Source organism: Scatophagus argus, chromosome 19 (assembly GCF_020382885.2).
Source record: "Scatophagus argus isolate fScaArg1 chromosome 19, fScaArg1.pri, whole genome shotgun sequence".
NCBI lineage: Eukaryota > Metazoa > Chordata > Actinopteri > Scatophagidae > Scatophagus > Scatophagus argus.
Genome location: NC_058511.1, coordinates 9,746,387 through 9,763,372, shown reverse-complemented (window position 1 = coordinate 9,763,372; position 16,986 = coordinate 9,746,387). Strand labels below are relative to the sequence as shown.

General features: G+C 45.0%; 1 protein-coding gene across 7 annotated transcripts in view; it reads left to right on the top strand.

Moving 5' to 3' along the window:
• The window catches only part of LOC124050516 (prospero homeobox protein 1-like), a 37,930-nt gene extending 21,429 nt beyond the window's left edge, over nucleotides 1-16,501 (top strand). For all 7 annotated transcript variants that reach the window (XM_046373136.1, XM_046373137.1, XM_046373139.1 and 4 more), the window contains exon 5: nucleotides 11,568-16,501. In XM_046373136.1, the coding sequence (XP_046229092.1) occupies nucleotides 11,568-11,753 (186 nt within the window). In that variant the 3' untranslated portion in view covers nucleotides 11,754-16,501. The remainder of the gene's footprint in view (nucleotides 1-11,567) is intronic.
• The last annotated feature ends 485 nt before the right edge of the window (nucleotides 16,502-16,986 follow it).

Below are 16,986 nucleotides of genomic sequence, written 5' to 3'. Positions count from 1 at the left end.
TGTGCATGTGTGCGTGCGTGCATGTGTGTGTTTTTGTTAGAGAGAGTCTGTGTGTGTGTGTGAGTGCATGTGTGTGAGTGTTTTGTTGTTGCTGCATTTCCCAGTGTCCTGTTCACCTCGAAGGGTACAGCCGTCCCTTGGACCGGCCTGGCATGCTGGCAAAGCACTTCTCCAGTGTGTGTGTGTGTGTATGTGTGTGTGTGTGTGTGCGTGTGTGTGTCACTTTGAGGGGGGAAAAAATCTCACTGTTATCAAGGTTAAGCGTCCTACTGTTTTAGTGAGAGGAAGGGGAGAGAAAGAGGGGGAGAGGGGGAAGTGGGAGATGGATAGATAGGGGATAGAGGGTGAGAGCTCAGAGACAAAGGAGAGAGCGATGAAGGGAGGGAAGGAGAAAAAGAAAGGAGGGGAATGGAAAGGGGAGGAAAAGAAGGGTAGAAGGAGAGACGGGGGGTGGGGGGGGGTTGCAGGAGAGAAGTGCCCTTGCGAGCAGTGGGAGTTTTTGCAGCGCTCACATTTAAAGTGCTTCACTCTCTTTCTCTCTGTTTACGTCTATCTCTCTCTGTCCGTTAATCGTCCACTGGGGCTCCTCTGTGTGCACCCAAACACACACACACACACACACACACTTCCCCACATCCATCTTCAACCCTCTTAAGGGAGGCTTTGAAAGACTCTGGCAGGCAGAAGCACTTGTATATATGAGGTCTCAATAAGCCCAAAGTCCATCAGGGCAAAGCACAAAGAGAAATGAGAAATGACACGATTCCTCCTGTTCAGCTGCTCATGACGGGTCCAAGAGTGATTATTGCAGCGACTGGGGAATAAGTTTAAATCAAGTAGACGGAGCGATCTGAAATGTGTGCGAAAAAGTTTAGATTTTTACACCACCAATGTGTAAAAGTGAATCACAGCAAGAAGAACATTGTTAAAGCATAATAATGGTATTATTATAATTCACTTTTGCCTTATCCTAGAATCAGGGCTTATTTTCCATCAGAAGCCCGTTTCTGTTATCAGATATCATATTATGCTCTGCTTACGGTTAAAGGCCTAACACCCGCAACAGGAAATGCAAGCCTTTCATGACAATTGATATTCTAAAAACCCAGCTTCATAAATCTCGATTTTTAAATGCTGCCCTTAATGAAGAGCATTTCTAAACTTGTAAAACTGCAACTTGTACACTACACGACTCAAACACTTTAAACCACACAGTATTTCACTTGAAGAAATAAATCTCAATTCTTGGACAGGTGTGCATGACTCATGTAACAGCTCACAGAAAACCGCGGACAGAACAACCTCTAGGAAGAGATTGTGCAAATCCCCGTCAACAAAGTTTGCACGAGGCAACAGGGGAAAATGACCGAAGTCTTTTTCCCCCAGACAAACCCCTTCTTTCTGAGTCATATCTCAGACAAAACTATCATTCTTCTCCTGGCACCACCAGGAAGCTTCTGTTGAACCGGGCTTAAGGGGAACAGCCTATTTGCATACATAAATGTGAAAATTTGCAAGAAGACAGACAGAGAGGAAAAGAGTGAGAGAGGCCAGGTGAATAAGTCTTCTGTTGGCCGAGGAGCTGCAGCAGTGGAGGAGGGAGGGAAGGTGTTTTGCATATTAAGGTTTTTTTTTTTGCTGGGCAGGTGTCTGAGAGATACAGGAGCTGATTAGAGTTTAGCACAAGGAAAATTTGCCCAGCCATGCAAATCCTAACCCCCCTGACGAACCAACCGCCTTGGTGAGCACGAAGACTCTGCGTGCAAGTGTTTGTGTGCGGCTTTTTGATGTGTGTGTGTGTGTGTGTGGGTGTTATTTGTGTGTGTTGCCATGTGTGTTTGTGAGTGCGAGTGCGTGGGTTTTGTTGGGTTTTTTTTTTTTTTTTTTTTTTTTTTGCTGTTTGATGTTTGTGTGGGAATGGTGTGTTTGTGTGTATTATGCATGTGCATGGACACATTTGTTATGTTTGTCTTATATGTGCATGTGTGTGTGTGTGTGCGTGTGTGTGTGTGAGTCATAGAGGTAACATGGAGATGGAAATGTACTGGATGTGTATCAGGATGCCCCCAAGGCCCTTTTCTGTGGATCTCTCCCCTTTCTCCTCCACCTCCTCCTCCTCCTCCTCCTCTTCTTCCTCCCCTACCTGCCTGCACCACCACTTGAAACAGGAGCCTACGCAGATTCAGCACACACACACACACACACACACACACATACAGAGTGAGTTTTCCCTTTGCCAGATTCTGCATCATCAAAGTTCCATCCACCTTGGTGGCGTCTTTGGAATGAATATGTCCTCTGTTTCAGTGATCTCACACACATGCACACACACACACACACACACACACACACACGTCTGTGGCCTTTCTTGTTTGATGCTAATCTGCTCTGTCACTGTGCTGGCCTAATACGCTCCCCATCTCCCTCCCAGCTCCTCTTTTGTCGCGATTGTTTCCCCTTTTCCTTTCATATCCCTCCTCCCTCGCTCCCTTTCGTCGTTCTCTCTTCCTTCTGTTGCCTCTCTCCTTTCATTCTTTCATCCTCCTCTTTTGCATGTCTTCCGTTACCCCCACCCCTCCCGTCCTCTCCCTCGCTATTTCCCCCCATTAGGAAGTTTTAATGGCATAATTGTCACATTCCTTCTGGCACAATGAACACCAGCGGTAATTAAAGAGCTTGCCGTTAATTACCTAGACCCCGGCTCTACTTTCCTCTTTTCTCAGCCCCCCTCCTGATCCCCTCTCTTCTTCTCTTTCTTCTCCGCTTCTCATTCATTCTGTCCATCGCCATCAAAGTCTTCCGAAAACACACCCGGCCTTCCAAAGCCTTGACTTTGAGTGAGCATCACTTTCATGTGAGGACTCAAGTGAAAATTCTCACTTAGTGTCCTTTTCTTTTTGCTCCGAAGCCCCCTCTGTCTGTCTTTGAACCCACCCCCACAATGACAACACACACATCAACTTTCATAAGACAGGAATGTGTGTGACCTGGTAATGGGTCAGAGACACAGAGAGAGAAACAGAGAGAGAGGGAGAGAGAGAGAGAGGGAGAAAGAGGGAGAGGTGGGGACTGAAAAAGCAGCTAAGAGGCAATGAGGTTTTATGATGGCTCTGGGAAACTCTCAGATTTCCATAAAACAGACTAGGCCAAGTTTCCTCTGTCAGTGACCACTCCTCCCACACAGGGCACAAACACTCACGCATGCACTCATACATACACACAGCTTGGCATTTAAAAGAGGAAGTCCCTATGATCTCCATGTGAGAAGGTACCAGCAAACACAGCGAGAGGCCTTCGTCCACACACACACGCACACACACACAGTATCGTGTGTCCTCCCTTATCAGCTGCTCTTTCTGTTCTTAGAAAGATGTCTCACTCCTTTTGTCCCTCTTCCTCTTTTGTCTGTCCATCCGTCTGTCATCCCTCCATTAGAACTGAAACGCCCTTCCACGGACACACTCTTATCCACTGTGTTTCAACCAAAAAGTGGCCAAATCAGCCAGAGAAAGTTTTACTTTTTACACTCCCCAGCTCACTTCCCCCCCCTCACATATCGTCTCCTCTATTCCTCTATTATCCTCTCTTCCCCAACCCTTTTCTCCTCAGCTTTTCCTCCCGCTGTCTCTCTGTCTCTCTCCTTCTTGCTCTCTCGGTGTCTCTCCAACTCTCCATCTATTACCAGAGCCACAGAGAGCTGAGAGCAGATGCTGTCTGTCCAACCGCCGTGCCCCATAGCATTGTGTGCTTCACCTCTCCTTCCCCCCTCACTCCCTCGTTCCTCCTCTTCATGTCCCTCTCGGGGCTCCATTTGTTCTCCACCCAGAGAGGCTAATGTCTGTTTTCTCCTCCTCCTCCTCCTGTTTTCCCCTCCCTGTCTTGCACTCCTTCATTCTTGTTCCTTTTTTTTGGTTTGCTCACCACATAGAGCATGCTGTGTTTGTTTGTGCGTGTGTGTGTGTGTGTGGGGTGCACATCTTTGACCGGGGTTTGACCTCAGGGAATTTGAGGTGAAAAGGTCACGGCCGTTGCACTGGATGCAGAGGCAAAGACACAGATTCAAACAAATGTGAATATACATAAGTGCCCAAAAAACACACGCTTGCACACAGGTGTGGTGTTTTCAGCACAAGGCTCTAGGGTTCACTTTGAAGAGCGATTGAAGACAAAAACAGGCAGAAGATGGAGAAGAAAGATGAAAAGCTTGTAGTATAGATTTAGGTTCACAGCTGCCAAAAATACAGCCGATACAATTTGCCAGTGGGTTTATGTCAAGTACACACACGCACACACACACACTTCCCCTAACCCGTTTTCTCCCTCTATCTGCTGTCATTGTGCTCTCTAACACTCCCATTGAGAAAAGATTGAACCAAACTTCCCTACCTGTGTGTTTATCATGTGTGTACATTACAGCTGCACAGCATCATATACAGCAACAAATAACTAGTGGAGTACTTGCTGACCTTGTATACCTGGTGTGTGTGTGTGTGTGTGTGTGTGGGTTGGGGGGGGGGGGGTTGCACCTGCTTTTTCCACCACAGCAAGCAGACACACCAGCTTCCGTTTTCTACAGAGGTCACACACAACACCCTCTGTCCTTGGACCCTCAATTCGAGAGAGGAAATAACACCCTGAAAGAACCTTTTAACAGAGAACAAAAATTGGAAAAGCCACAAAGGAGGGATCCTCTCCTCTCGGGATGGCCAGACGTGCAGTACATGTCGCATGCACAGAATACACATTACAACAGCAACATTTTTTAATACATGAATGAGGAATGAGGATGCAGGAGGACAAACGAGGACAACCTTCTTTCCAGCAAGGTGACCCGAGAGAGGGCAGGGCACAGAAAGAAAGACCGCAGAGTGAGATGCCACATTCAGATTCTCATTCGCAAATGTGTCGCTGTTTTAATGAAGTCATGAGAAAAAACTTTGCAAAGCTAATAGATAGCACAGATTTTTGGCAAATATCCGTCTCCCAGATTTCCATCGCTGCTCCAATGCAGTGGACGTAATTGTCGGTTTGTGGTGCTCAAAGCATTGCAAAATCCAGCAGACACACGTATTTCCCGAAACAGTGTCCCAGATAGAACACTGTCAGGTTTCATTGAAATTACTTTCCAACAAAGAAATAACGCCTATAAATATTGTTGACAGCGCGTTCTGAAGCAAGACCAGGGCAAATAATGCCTAAATGATTTAAAAGACTAACAGCCACTAAGTGATAAAAATGCACTGAACGCCTTTAAAGAGAGACCACCAACCAGTTCGCTGTACCCTGTGTGTCAGCCCGTGAGGCAACTGTATCTACACAAGCTAAAAAGATTAAATCTTCAGATAGTACCGCTGTGATATCGGAGTCATTTACGACTAGTCTTGACTTTTTCGTTCTCTTAGTGGGAAGAGTTATGGAAGGAGAAGCATGGAGAGCAGGATCATCTGCCTCTCAGTGAATAGCCGGGGGCTATCGAGGGCCCCCGTTTGACGTAGCCTGACAGGTCTTTTCTTCACTGCGTGGTTTGTGTGTGCTCATCTGTGTGTGTGTGTGTGTACGTGAGAATAAGCCACTTTATTCTGTGCACTGATTAAATGACCACAGCTGTGTGTAGAGCCTGGGGCACCAGGGGTGGCAAGAAATCACTTAAACATAAAGAACTACATGATCCCCTCTCTCCTTTTCTCACCTGCTCTCGCTCCAACACACACACACACACACACACACCCTCTGTGCTCACCCAACACTTGACTCGCCCTCCTGCCTGCTTTTCCTCCAATACTGCCCCCTCCTCTTCCTCCTCCTCCTACTCTTCCTCCTCCCTTCTTCTCCCCTCTCCTCCCTCCTTCTGTCCCTGGTCACCTTGTGAGGGGCAGCCTGCTCTGTGGCACAGCTGCTGATTATGTCATTATTTCTGGACCATTTTGGTCTCCTTCAGAGTGTGTGTGTGTGTGGGAGACTAATGAAGCGTGGCAAAGGGACTCATGCCAAAATGACCAGGGCGTGCATCAGAACTGCAGATGTGTCAAAGCAACCCCCCCCCCCATTCATACACTCTTCCCATTTCCCTGGTTGATTTTAAACTCTCCCTCCTTCAGTCCAATCAGCAGTTCATTATTTTTCTTTCTTCTCCTGCCATCTTGTTGTCTCACTTGCCCTTCCTTCTATACTTTCTATCCTTCCATCCATCTCCCATCCTCCCTCCTTCGCAGCTCCTTGCTCGCCATCCTTTATTGTTTGCCCGCCCACCCACACCCTCCTTCCTCCTACCCTTCTATTCTTCCTCTCCCTCCCTCCCTCTGTACTCCTCCTCTCCAGATGTCCTCTTCCTATCTTCCAGACTCCCTTGCTCCTTTCTTTCCCTTCTGCCTCCTGCTCTTTCGGTCTCTGTGAGCCGGGCTGACTTCCTGACCTCCAGAGGCCCTGTTACAGCGTTTGGTGACCCCCCCCCCTCCTTGGTTTACATCGTTTTCTCTCAGCCTGAGTTCACCACATGAGTTCAGACAATGAATTTTTAAGTCTGTAAAGAAAGGCTTGAACTGTGATTTCTGCTTCCCCTGCTGTTTCAGTTTCAGATTATTTTTATTTCTGTTGTCTTGCTACTACCCTCAACTTCTGTGAAGCAAGGGAAAGAAAGGGGATGGCAAGACATGTCAAAGAGGCCCTGATATGATATCAGTTCTCAGCCTGTGTGTGCGTGTCTGTGTGTCTGTCTGTGTATGTAGTGGTGGGGGTTGATGCAAGTAAAGGTGGAGGGAGGAGCGAGGAAGATAGGAGAGCGACTTCATCAGTGTCTTTGACCCTGTCCTGTCCTTGACTCCCTGACGGAGGTGCACCTTGAAAAGAGCCCATGTGAATCGTGTGCTCATGTCCACATGTGTACACACGCCAGGCAGCAAGATGTGCGCCCACAAACACACACACACACACACACACACATACATGTATGCACAACAGTCCCTCAAGGCTCCATGCTCTCAAGGCTATCAGTGGAATGAGGGTGGCTGGTGTTTGCTCAGCTTTGAGGCCTGTTTCCCGTCCCAGTAGTCGCGTAAGCACAGAGCAAGACGCTTTGAGGGGAAGTCAGGAAAGTGAAGGATTGAGAAAAAGAAGAAAATTAAGCACTTCGGAAGGAAACAATCACACGAAGGATCTACTGTGACTGTGCCCATACTTTTTCTTGTTAGTTGTTTGGACTCTTCAGCTATGGTGCAGTCTTATCAGCAGGAGAGGGGGCCGGGGATGAGCATAGCGAGGGGTAGGAAGAAAGGGGACATGGGTTGTGTTTGCCTAAAGTGACAGTGTGGGCCAAGGGCTTATCAAGACCTTTGTAGATTATTGATCAGAGCAGATACGTGAGGCACGGGGACCTATGTGTGAGTGTGTTCGAGGTTCTGGAAGCTCTGGCTTGACTCAGTGAAATGTCACATTCCTGCTCAACTTCAACTTCAACTCTGTTTTTAAATGTTTCTCTGTCAGCAGAAGGGAGAATATTCTTACGATACAGTCGCCGCAGCAAAAACATTACACATCAGTGCCAGATGATCCCGTGTATGTCATTCAGTGCATTGCAAAATCTATAAATTCCCATCTCACTCACAGAAACAAACAAATGCAATAACTGAAAAGCATGGGAAGTGTTGGTATTCCCAGGCTGAGCTGGGGTTAGGAATTAACCTGGCTGGTGAGGGGGGTGGGTCTGTCCCTGCAATTTCATCCTTCAAGGGTAGAACTCACTACCACACACACTCAGTCACACACACACAGCCTTATCTTCCAGGGTCTCGTCTTGTTTGGCCAACGCTGTGCAAATAGAAGGTGCAATACATCTCCTGACAGTTCCCAAAAGCAAGGGAGAGAAACACGCTGGCCAAACAAACAGCCAACCCTGAGTCACAGAGAGAGAGAAGAGATTTCTCAGGCTTTACCGAAACACAAGCAAAGACACAGACACACACATAGGCACACACTGAACACGGTGTGTGTAACAGTAGCCTTTATTTGAGGGCTCGGGCCTCTGGCTACCTTTTTAAACGTTTGTCTAAGCAGTCTTAAGACAGGGGCCGCTGCGGGAGTGAATGGCTCCCAGCAAGCCGTCCACAGGCTCCTATTGTCCTCCGTCATATTTTATTATCTCATCAAAAAGCAGGAAATCCGATTCCCTCTCTCTGAAAAAGAGCTTATCCTTCTGTCTCAAAGCAACCTGTCACGAGAGAGAGAGATGGAGAGAGGTGGAGAGAATGGGGGAGAGCGGGGGAGTCGGTGAATAAGAGTGATTAACTGCCTCATCGCTGCCTCTGGTCAGAGAAGTCCCTCTTTCTTTCAGTCTGTCTTTCTTTCCTTCTCTTTAATTGGCATTTAAACAACACAGCACGATGAAAAGGTTAGGAAAACATGTGTATTACAGAGCAGCTTTTTCTCCTTCTGCTGATTCTCTTCCTCCTTTCATATCGTGTTACACAGAGGCAGAGTAACAATAATATCCCTTTTCATGAAAGCTGCTGTTTGGACCCCCGTCACACACACACTTCCATCCTCTCCATCTTTCTCGCACCTTTTCTCAGATCTAAACCCTTTAGTTTTTCAGGAGGCCATATCATTTTAACAGCAGAAAGTGTGTGTCACACATGCAAGTCCTCTTTGATTCGGACTCATACACACTAAATCTGAAAACACTGTTAGTTGTTCTAATGTTGACCAGGCAAACAGTGTTTCCTGTGCTCCTGCACTGAGATGCTGATCAAATCTGTCATGACTGTCAAGTCATCTGGCAAAAATAAACATCTGCTCTGTCATGTGATGTACCAACAGTTAAATGTGACCGAAAGTTGTCTTCTTAACCACCATGAAGACGCTGAATATGACTGAGCAGCCCTACATCATTTTCTGAAAGTCCAGTTTTAAAAAAGCTTTTGGACCAAAAGCCAAATAGAAAAAGGTGCGTTTTCAAATTTAGCTGGCATGCAAGTGGACGTACTCGCAGTCACCTTGTTTGCCTTTTCCAGGCGTCGTTCCACGTCCCCACAACCCTCTATGTATCTCTCTATGCTTTTATTTTCCTGCTTCTTTCTCTCCCTCCCTCTCCCCTCCCCTCTTTGTACATCTGTCCTTTAATTTTGGGCTCTGCTGAGAAGTTGTTAAAAAGCCCTATGAAATATGTATGAAGGATTGTGAGCCACGCGATTGGCCCCATTTACCGGACAGCCGAGCGAATGAACGGCCACACTGGATAATCCCCCACAATGCCTCTGGAACAAAGGCCCAACAGCTGACCCTAGAGAGCGCGAGATGAAGAGAGGGGGAGTGAGGGGCGGTGAGTGGGACAAGGGAGGGGTTGCAAACAGTTAAGGCTCACTGCTGGTCAGGAGACAGCTTGCTCACATACACAACTCACACATACTGGCGAAACAAAGGCTTGTGGGACAGGAATAACTCCCTCTGTTCTGTCGCTGCGCTCTCTCTCCTTAGACTCTTCTCAGCCCCTCCTTCTCTTGTCGTCTCTCTCTCTCTCTCTCTCTCTCCCTCTCTCTCTCTCTCTTTCTCTCTCCCTCCCTCCCATTCTCGCTCTCTCAGTCAAGAGGATCTGAAATACCAATACCCTTTTCTCCTTGACATTGCTTTCTCCTTGCAGTCAGCGTTTTGCTGTCCTTTTATAGTCAAAACGTCAGGAGAAATTCCATGCAGGAATATTCTTAGTAATGCGGCACTCCCTGCGTCTAATGGCTTGGGTGCTACGCCGCACTGGCCTGTTGGCGGGACCTTTTGGGAAAAGAGTATGCATGCACCTACAGACACTTACAGTGCATGCACACAAAATTGCCCTCACACCAGGGTCATTGTGCCAGTGTTTCAGAGACGGCAGCAATCCAAACAATGAATTATATCCACTCCTACCACACCAGAAGGGAATTCAGTATTTGGGGAATTGGGTTAGATTGTGTGGTTTCTCTTTCACTCACTGCCTAAAACACACATACACACACACACACAGAGAGAGAGAGAGAGCACAAGCTCCTTATTCACGACTCACCTTCTCACAGAAATATGCACACACACACCAGACACACAGGCATCTTAGCCTTCATTCATCACCCTGAGGGGGGCTGGTGGCTGTCCCATGTGTGTACAAGTGTGTGTGTAAAGAGACATGCCTGTGTGTTTCGCTCTGTGTGTGTGGGTACATGTCCGTCTTTGTGTGTGTGTGTGTGTGTGTGTTCCAGTGGCCACTAACCTTGCTGTGTCCTGACACTCCTGATGAGTATCTGCAGGACACTGGAGGAGCGGAGTGCGCCGCACTGTCAGGCATTTGGGCAAGCTACTGTATGTGTGTGTGTGCCTATGTGTGTCAGTGTGTGTTTGTGTGTGTGAGCAAGCATCAAGGGAGGCGGGCAGGGAGACAGTCAGCATTATCCAAGCAGGTGACCCCTGAAGGCTGCGTCGCCCTGGAGCTTTGAGTTGAGGAAAGAGACTCAGCCAAATACACCAGGGTAGCTTCTGTATGTGTGTGTGTGTGTGTAGCAAGCATTATGTAGAGCCCTGTAACAGTACAGGATGTGTCATCTCCTTGGCACAAGGAAGTGTGTGCACTGGTGTGTGTGCTCAAACCTGCATGTGTGTGTGTGTGTGTGTGTTTGACAGAGTGTTGGCTTGGGGGAAGGTGTCACAGATCTTTGCCAGACTAATCATCTCCATGGTGTCGGTGAGCGCTGCTGTCAGGCGGCGTGTCTCCCCGTTCCCAAAGCATTTAGTACTTCCTCTTTCGCCAGCACCTCTCTGCCGCTCTTCACTCAGCTCCGCTTTCTTGTTTGGTCACAGATTTACAGTGGGACTCATAAAGATGTCACGCTCACTGTGTTGTGGGGAGGGAAGTGGGAGGTGTGAGAAACCTGAGAATTCACAAGAAGTGACTTTTCTCAGGCTGACGCCTCAATTGGCTTTTAAGGAAGTAGGCACTGAAGAGATAGGAGATTTATGGTATTATATCCACCGTGAAAATATGAGCATATTCTACAAGGGAGCAGAGTGGCACTGCAAGCAAGCATTGCTGCAAAGCTCAGAGGGGAAACCGTTCTTTGAGTATTCGGGTTTCCAGATGTATGAGTTCATTTTCAGCATGGGCAGTGTTAGTTGACTGGTAGTTGGAGAACTTTGAAGGCTTGGCTGGACAGGAAATTCATCAGCACACAAGATGAGCAACTGCATTAGAAAATGTCTTCTTGTTTGATAAAACATAAGCTTGAGTATGTAAAAGAATAAGTTAATTACGACTCTCAAGGTACATTTCAGCTATGCAGTGTGTGTGTGTCGCTAACAGCAAGTGGAAGCTTAAGTTACACAATAAAACAATATGATAAAACTCTGCAACTTACTCACTTTCAAACCATCGGTCACTTCAAGAGGATTCTGGCAACCATGACACCGTTTTGTTCATATTTGCAACCACAAATTTATCCGGCTGTGATTTGTTCCTTTGACTGCCAGCTGCACCTGAGGGTTGTTTTGTGCTTTCTCTAAAATCATACTTTCATAGATTAATAACCATTTCTTTCATTCCTGTGTCGGTAAAGGTCCCTGATCGCTTCCTGGAGGTGGCCGAGGTCACACTGAGGGAGTTCTTCAACGCCATCGTGGCCGGCAAAGATGTGGACCCGTCCTGGAAGAAGGCCATCTACAAGGTCATCTGCAAACTGGACAGCGAAGTCCCTGAGGTCTTCAAGTCCCCCAACTGTCTCCAAGAGCTTCTACATGAGTAAATCTCTCCTCCTCTCGCTCCATGCTTTGCGCTTTTTTCCTCCCTCTGATTTCATAGAATTTCAGAACAATATTCTGTTTTGTTTTTTTTTTCCTTTCCCTCAACTTTACCTTTGATTTCCTGTTTTTATTTTATTTTTTGAATGTATGAAAGTTATGAAGTAGCATTCCCAATCTGAAGCCTCTGTGGCAGTTCCTAAATGACCTAGCTATTCTGTTGTTGTTCTTATATGATAATTATCATGATGGTTATAATTTGTTTTGTTTTTCTATGATTCTGAACTCAAGAGACTCTAATCTTGTTGGGTGTTTTTTTGGACCGTGTGAACTCTCACCCCTTTTGGCTTGTTTTATGATCAACACTAAGTCCTCAGTGTGTGGAAGAAGCTCCCGTTCAGATGACTAAGAACATAGGCTGGGTTCCCTAAAGATTCATAGCACCCAAGGGTATCCCTCCAATCCAGTGGGTTTCCAAACGAACTGTCCCTGCGAAGTGGGTGCCCAGACTGAAGATGTCCCCAGCAGGGCAGTCTCACACACACATGCACACAAAGACAAGGTCTAGTGAGGTTATTGACTGGACTAAGACTGGACTTGTGGTAATGGTCTGTACTAGTCTGTGGGACTTGGACTGGTTTCAGATATTAACTGAGGTCTACCATGTTTTGAAGTGTGTTTTCCCTGCACGTAGGGCATTGTGTTTATTGGCTGTACATTATTTTGATTATTATTATTGTTGATGTTTATGATTATTATTATTTGTCATCACTGCTTGCTGAAGGTTGGCACTTCGAGATTTGTTTGTCCCTTGATGCCATTGCAGAAAAAAATAAATTATTGCTATCAATATTATTCCACAAGAGTTTAGATTCTGAAATACTTTAACCCCATTTCCCATCGTTCTTCCTTACTACGTTTTTTTTTTTTTTTGTCCATCCCTGAAGTGGACTTTAATTTTGTTCTTTTTTTTTTGCCTGGAAAGTGTTTTGAACTTGGGGTTTTGAATGGAGGGCCATCAGAGTGGCTTCTCCATACGCCTGCGGTCGCTAGCCTGTTCTGCACAGGATCGGCCCGTCAAGGAAGCTGGAAAAGCAGTTAGGATGCAGAAACACATGAAGTGAACGGTGCAGAAGTATAGAGTTATGCAGAAGAAGCGTGGCCTTTTGGTGCGATTTTGTTAACGGCTAAATTTCCACAGCCTCTCCAGCTTTTATAACTAAAGTCCTCCCACTAAATGAGCCATTTGTTCAGTCATGAAATAAATCTTATTCATCTAATTATCTGGTGAACATACACAATAATAATCATTTTTTGTCTTTTTATAGCACTGTTCTCTGAATCGCTCGTGTGTAAGATGGAGTCGGCCTGTTTATATGGTAGGCTTTTATTGTGGTCAGCCTATACAAGGTGTAAATTGTATTATGAAGTCATCTCAATAGCAGTTGATACTTGAATATATCAGAATACTGTGGCAATCTAATGTACAGTGTCACTGAAACCATAGATAATTGAAAACATACAACAAACACAAGCATCACAGAGAGGAAGATAATTCAAGGAGGGCAAAGAGAGAGGTGAATATAAGCTGAAACACAGGTTTTTATTAATTCTGCTTCAAGTGGAAGTTCCCCCGTGAACATCACACATTCAAACACACACACACACACACACACACACACACTGCTCCTTCCCTCCATGTTCACCTGCCTATGAGTGATCTAGCTTCTCTCTCACTGCAACAATACGAGGTCAGAGGTGAACACTCACCCCAGGGGTAGATGGAGAAGCTCTCAGCGCCACAAAGAGCAGGGACAAAGGCTGAGAGCGAGGACCGACACACACCTGAAACCCTCTACTCTGTCCCTCCGTTCCCAAACTGGCGGCTTTCGAGACCCAAAGTGAGATTCGGTTGAAGCCACCGTGTCCAGTTTGTTAAATGTCATTCCTTTCACTTTTATCTGAGATTTTAATCCCAGATTTTTTTATTTCCACTGGAGTTGTACATGTATATCTAGTGTTTTATTAATTTTATCCACCCTCTCAGGCTTTTAAGAATTTTAAGAAGCAGTTAGTTGCCTTTTTTGATGAGGTAAGTTTGAGGCAATGAGAGGAACTTGAATGCTTTCTAGGGTGCGTGCAAGCTCATTGTTGATCTCACCTTGGCGACATTAGCTTAGTGTGTCTGTGTGTGTGTGTGTGTCACAAAAGATCAAAAGGGGCAGGTTGCTTAACCTGCTGACTTGTAGAAGCGAGACAAAGCACCTGACAAAAGGAGGCAGAGAAAGACGGGGAGCTACTCCCTTCATTATGTGCCCCCCCTCCTCCTCCCAGGACAGGGTTCTTAAGATCTGGAGGCCTGAGAGAATGAGTCGGACATATTTCTCACTGAAGGATGGGCTAGGCTCTGCATGTCTCAGAGTCTCAAAGCACCAGCCAAGGGCTCTAAAGCGTCACAAACAAAGGAGAAAGGAAAGGACACTTTTATCTGATGCACAGATTACTATCGCTCTCCACCCTCCCCCTTCCTGCAACCCCGCCCTAAAGTTAAAGAGTTCCTGCGCCTAAAAAGATTAATTCAGGATAATGAAGACTTATGTGCAAAAAAAAAAAAGAAAAAAAAATGAAAGAAAAAGGATTAGCGAGATCTTAATACCGCTTTGAGAATATTTTTGTCAAGTTTTTGTTTTCTGGGGTTGTTGATTTTAAGGATAAAGTTATTGAAATATATAGCCTTTTTTAAGAATTGTAAAAGACAAATCTATGGGATAAAAATATATACAGTAGTGGAAGTTCTTTGGAAGGCACTGTTAGACTTTGTTTGATAAAAGAAAGCTTGAGGGTATTTTTAGTGACGGCTTTGTTTAAATCTGTATTCTGAATAAGTGAGCTGTTGGTAGACTAGGAGCAATAGTTAGTAGGTTTTTAGCAGGGTTTGTGACCACTTTTCCTTTTGGTTTCTTTACTTTTTTTTGTATTGTGCTGAATGGCTGTCTTCTTAAGCTCAGAAAAATAAACTTGGAGTATGTTTTCAGAGTATGAAATATTGTTGTTGCTACTGTAAATACTGTCAGGATGAAACAAAGAATAGCTGTACAGTTTGGGATTTTTTTGCTATTATCACTCAGAGTGGTAGAGAGGGGTGGGTTTTAAAAAAAATAAATAAAAGAAGGGTGGAAAAACATAAGAGGGATGACCTGCTCTCAACTGGACTCGTACCCGCTCTTCCAAAAAACCCACAGAGGACAGGATTTTATTTTTTTTGCCCCTTGCCATGCCTTTAACGGGGGTCTGTTTACCGTCGGCAGTGCCCTTGAAGTTGCACCAGCATCCGTTTCTTTAATTTCTGCTGACAGAACGATGCATTAGGCTCGCCGTCGGGTAATGATGATGTCACGGATTGGCCCGGTCTTGTACAAAAAAAAAAAAAAAACAAGGGCAGGCTCCCGCGCCGACGTAGCTCTAGATTTGACCCGGGAGAGACAGGAACTCATTGTCGTCAGAAGAGTCGTGTCAAGGAGGGAACACGTGTTGTACAGTTTATGAAGAGTCTGCAGATGTGGGGACAAAAAAGTGATTTATACCCTTTTTTACTGGGTTCAAACAGTTGGGAAAAGTTTGGACTTTCTGTGGAATTTCTTTAGGCTTTGCATTGTGTGTGTGTGTGTGTGTGTGTGTGTGTGTGTACGTACATGCATATGAGTGTGTGTCTGTGTGAGAGAAAAGACCGATTATGAGAACCTGTGAACCAGTGAGTGACACAATTCTCAACACTGTGGCCCCTCCCCCACCCCTGGGAGTACCATCCTGACATGTAAATGATTCTCATTAAGCGTTGGCAATGTGTGTTTGGTGTGTGTGTGTGTGTGTGTGTGTGCGCGTTGTGATAATTTCCTCTGATCTGTATTCTGACCTGTTTGAAAGGGGTTTTTGTTTCTCAATGCTTTCAGTAGTAATTCTTTTTTTATTATTATTACATTGCTCCTCTTTTTTTTGTAAATATCAATGATGTGGACTTAAAGTGATAAATACTGCCTTTGTGTAACTTAGCAATATGTTATGTAAATAGTGTTTTGTTGATGCTTTTTGTATGACATTATTATTCGATTCTAGTGCAGTAATTCCAACTGAAACAGCCATGTTTCACATACAGTCTGATACACACAGGTTGTAAAGTCAAACTCATGACATGGCTGCTTTTTTTCTGTTATTGGTGTCTATTTGTCTTGCAGATTTTGTGTAATTTATTGGTTTAATTTATCCTAATTTATTTGATGTTATTTTCTTTTGTTTTTCAAACAGGGAAGGCTGTACTGCATTTAATTGAGTAGAACCCCCTTGCAAGATTTTAATCCTTATCTACCCAAAACTGAATTTTAAAAATTAGTATTCTTGTGTGTTAATTCAACTGAGAGAAAAGATAAAATGGAGATCTTGGCAGCTAAATGGAACAGGACAGTTTTCTTTAAGAAAAAAAAAAAAAAAGAAAAAGAAAAAGAAAAAAAAAAGGTTGTCATATTTTGTTCCAGGACAGAGCCGATGGTGGGCTAAAAGCTGAAACTAGTCTGAAGCAGTTTTGTATTTTCTCTTGAGATTTTTTCCCCCCTTGTATTACTTTGGCCCAGCCCAAAAACAACCAGTAGTCAAATTGCCTTTCGTGCCTTCACCCTCTATGGACTGAATGTATGTGCAGTATATATGCAAGCTTGTGCAAAATTAATAAAAAATGGAAATAAAAATGAAAAAGAGAGTAGACGACGTCTGCTGGTTTATTTTATATGAGCGATAATAAATGCTTTGCGTGTGTGTGTGTGTGTGTGTGTGTGTGTGTGTGTAAGATGGCTGGGAGAAAGTCACGTTAAATAAACATATGGTTACTACCTTGCTATCTCCTGTCTTGATAATGAATAATGAATTATTTTAATTTTATTTTAATGCATCAGTGGCTACAATGTATGTACTTACTGTATAGTTAACTCTGCGTTAACTCCTCTCTGCTACTGATTCAGTGCACTAATGAGGGTTTGGCAGCAGAGCACCAACCTCCCAGCCTAGTTTTCTCAACAGACGACTGCAGAAGCCGCCTCATCGGGCGAAATGCAACAATTGCCATACCCAAGGACACACACGCACGCGCGCACACACACAAACAGAAAGCTTAACAAAGATATCAAATGAAGTGTGCAGGAAAAACTTTGTAAATAAAGATAAGTTAATGAATGTTGAGCAGAAAAACAA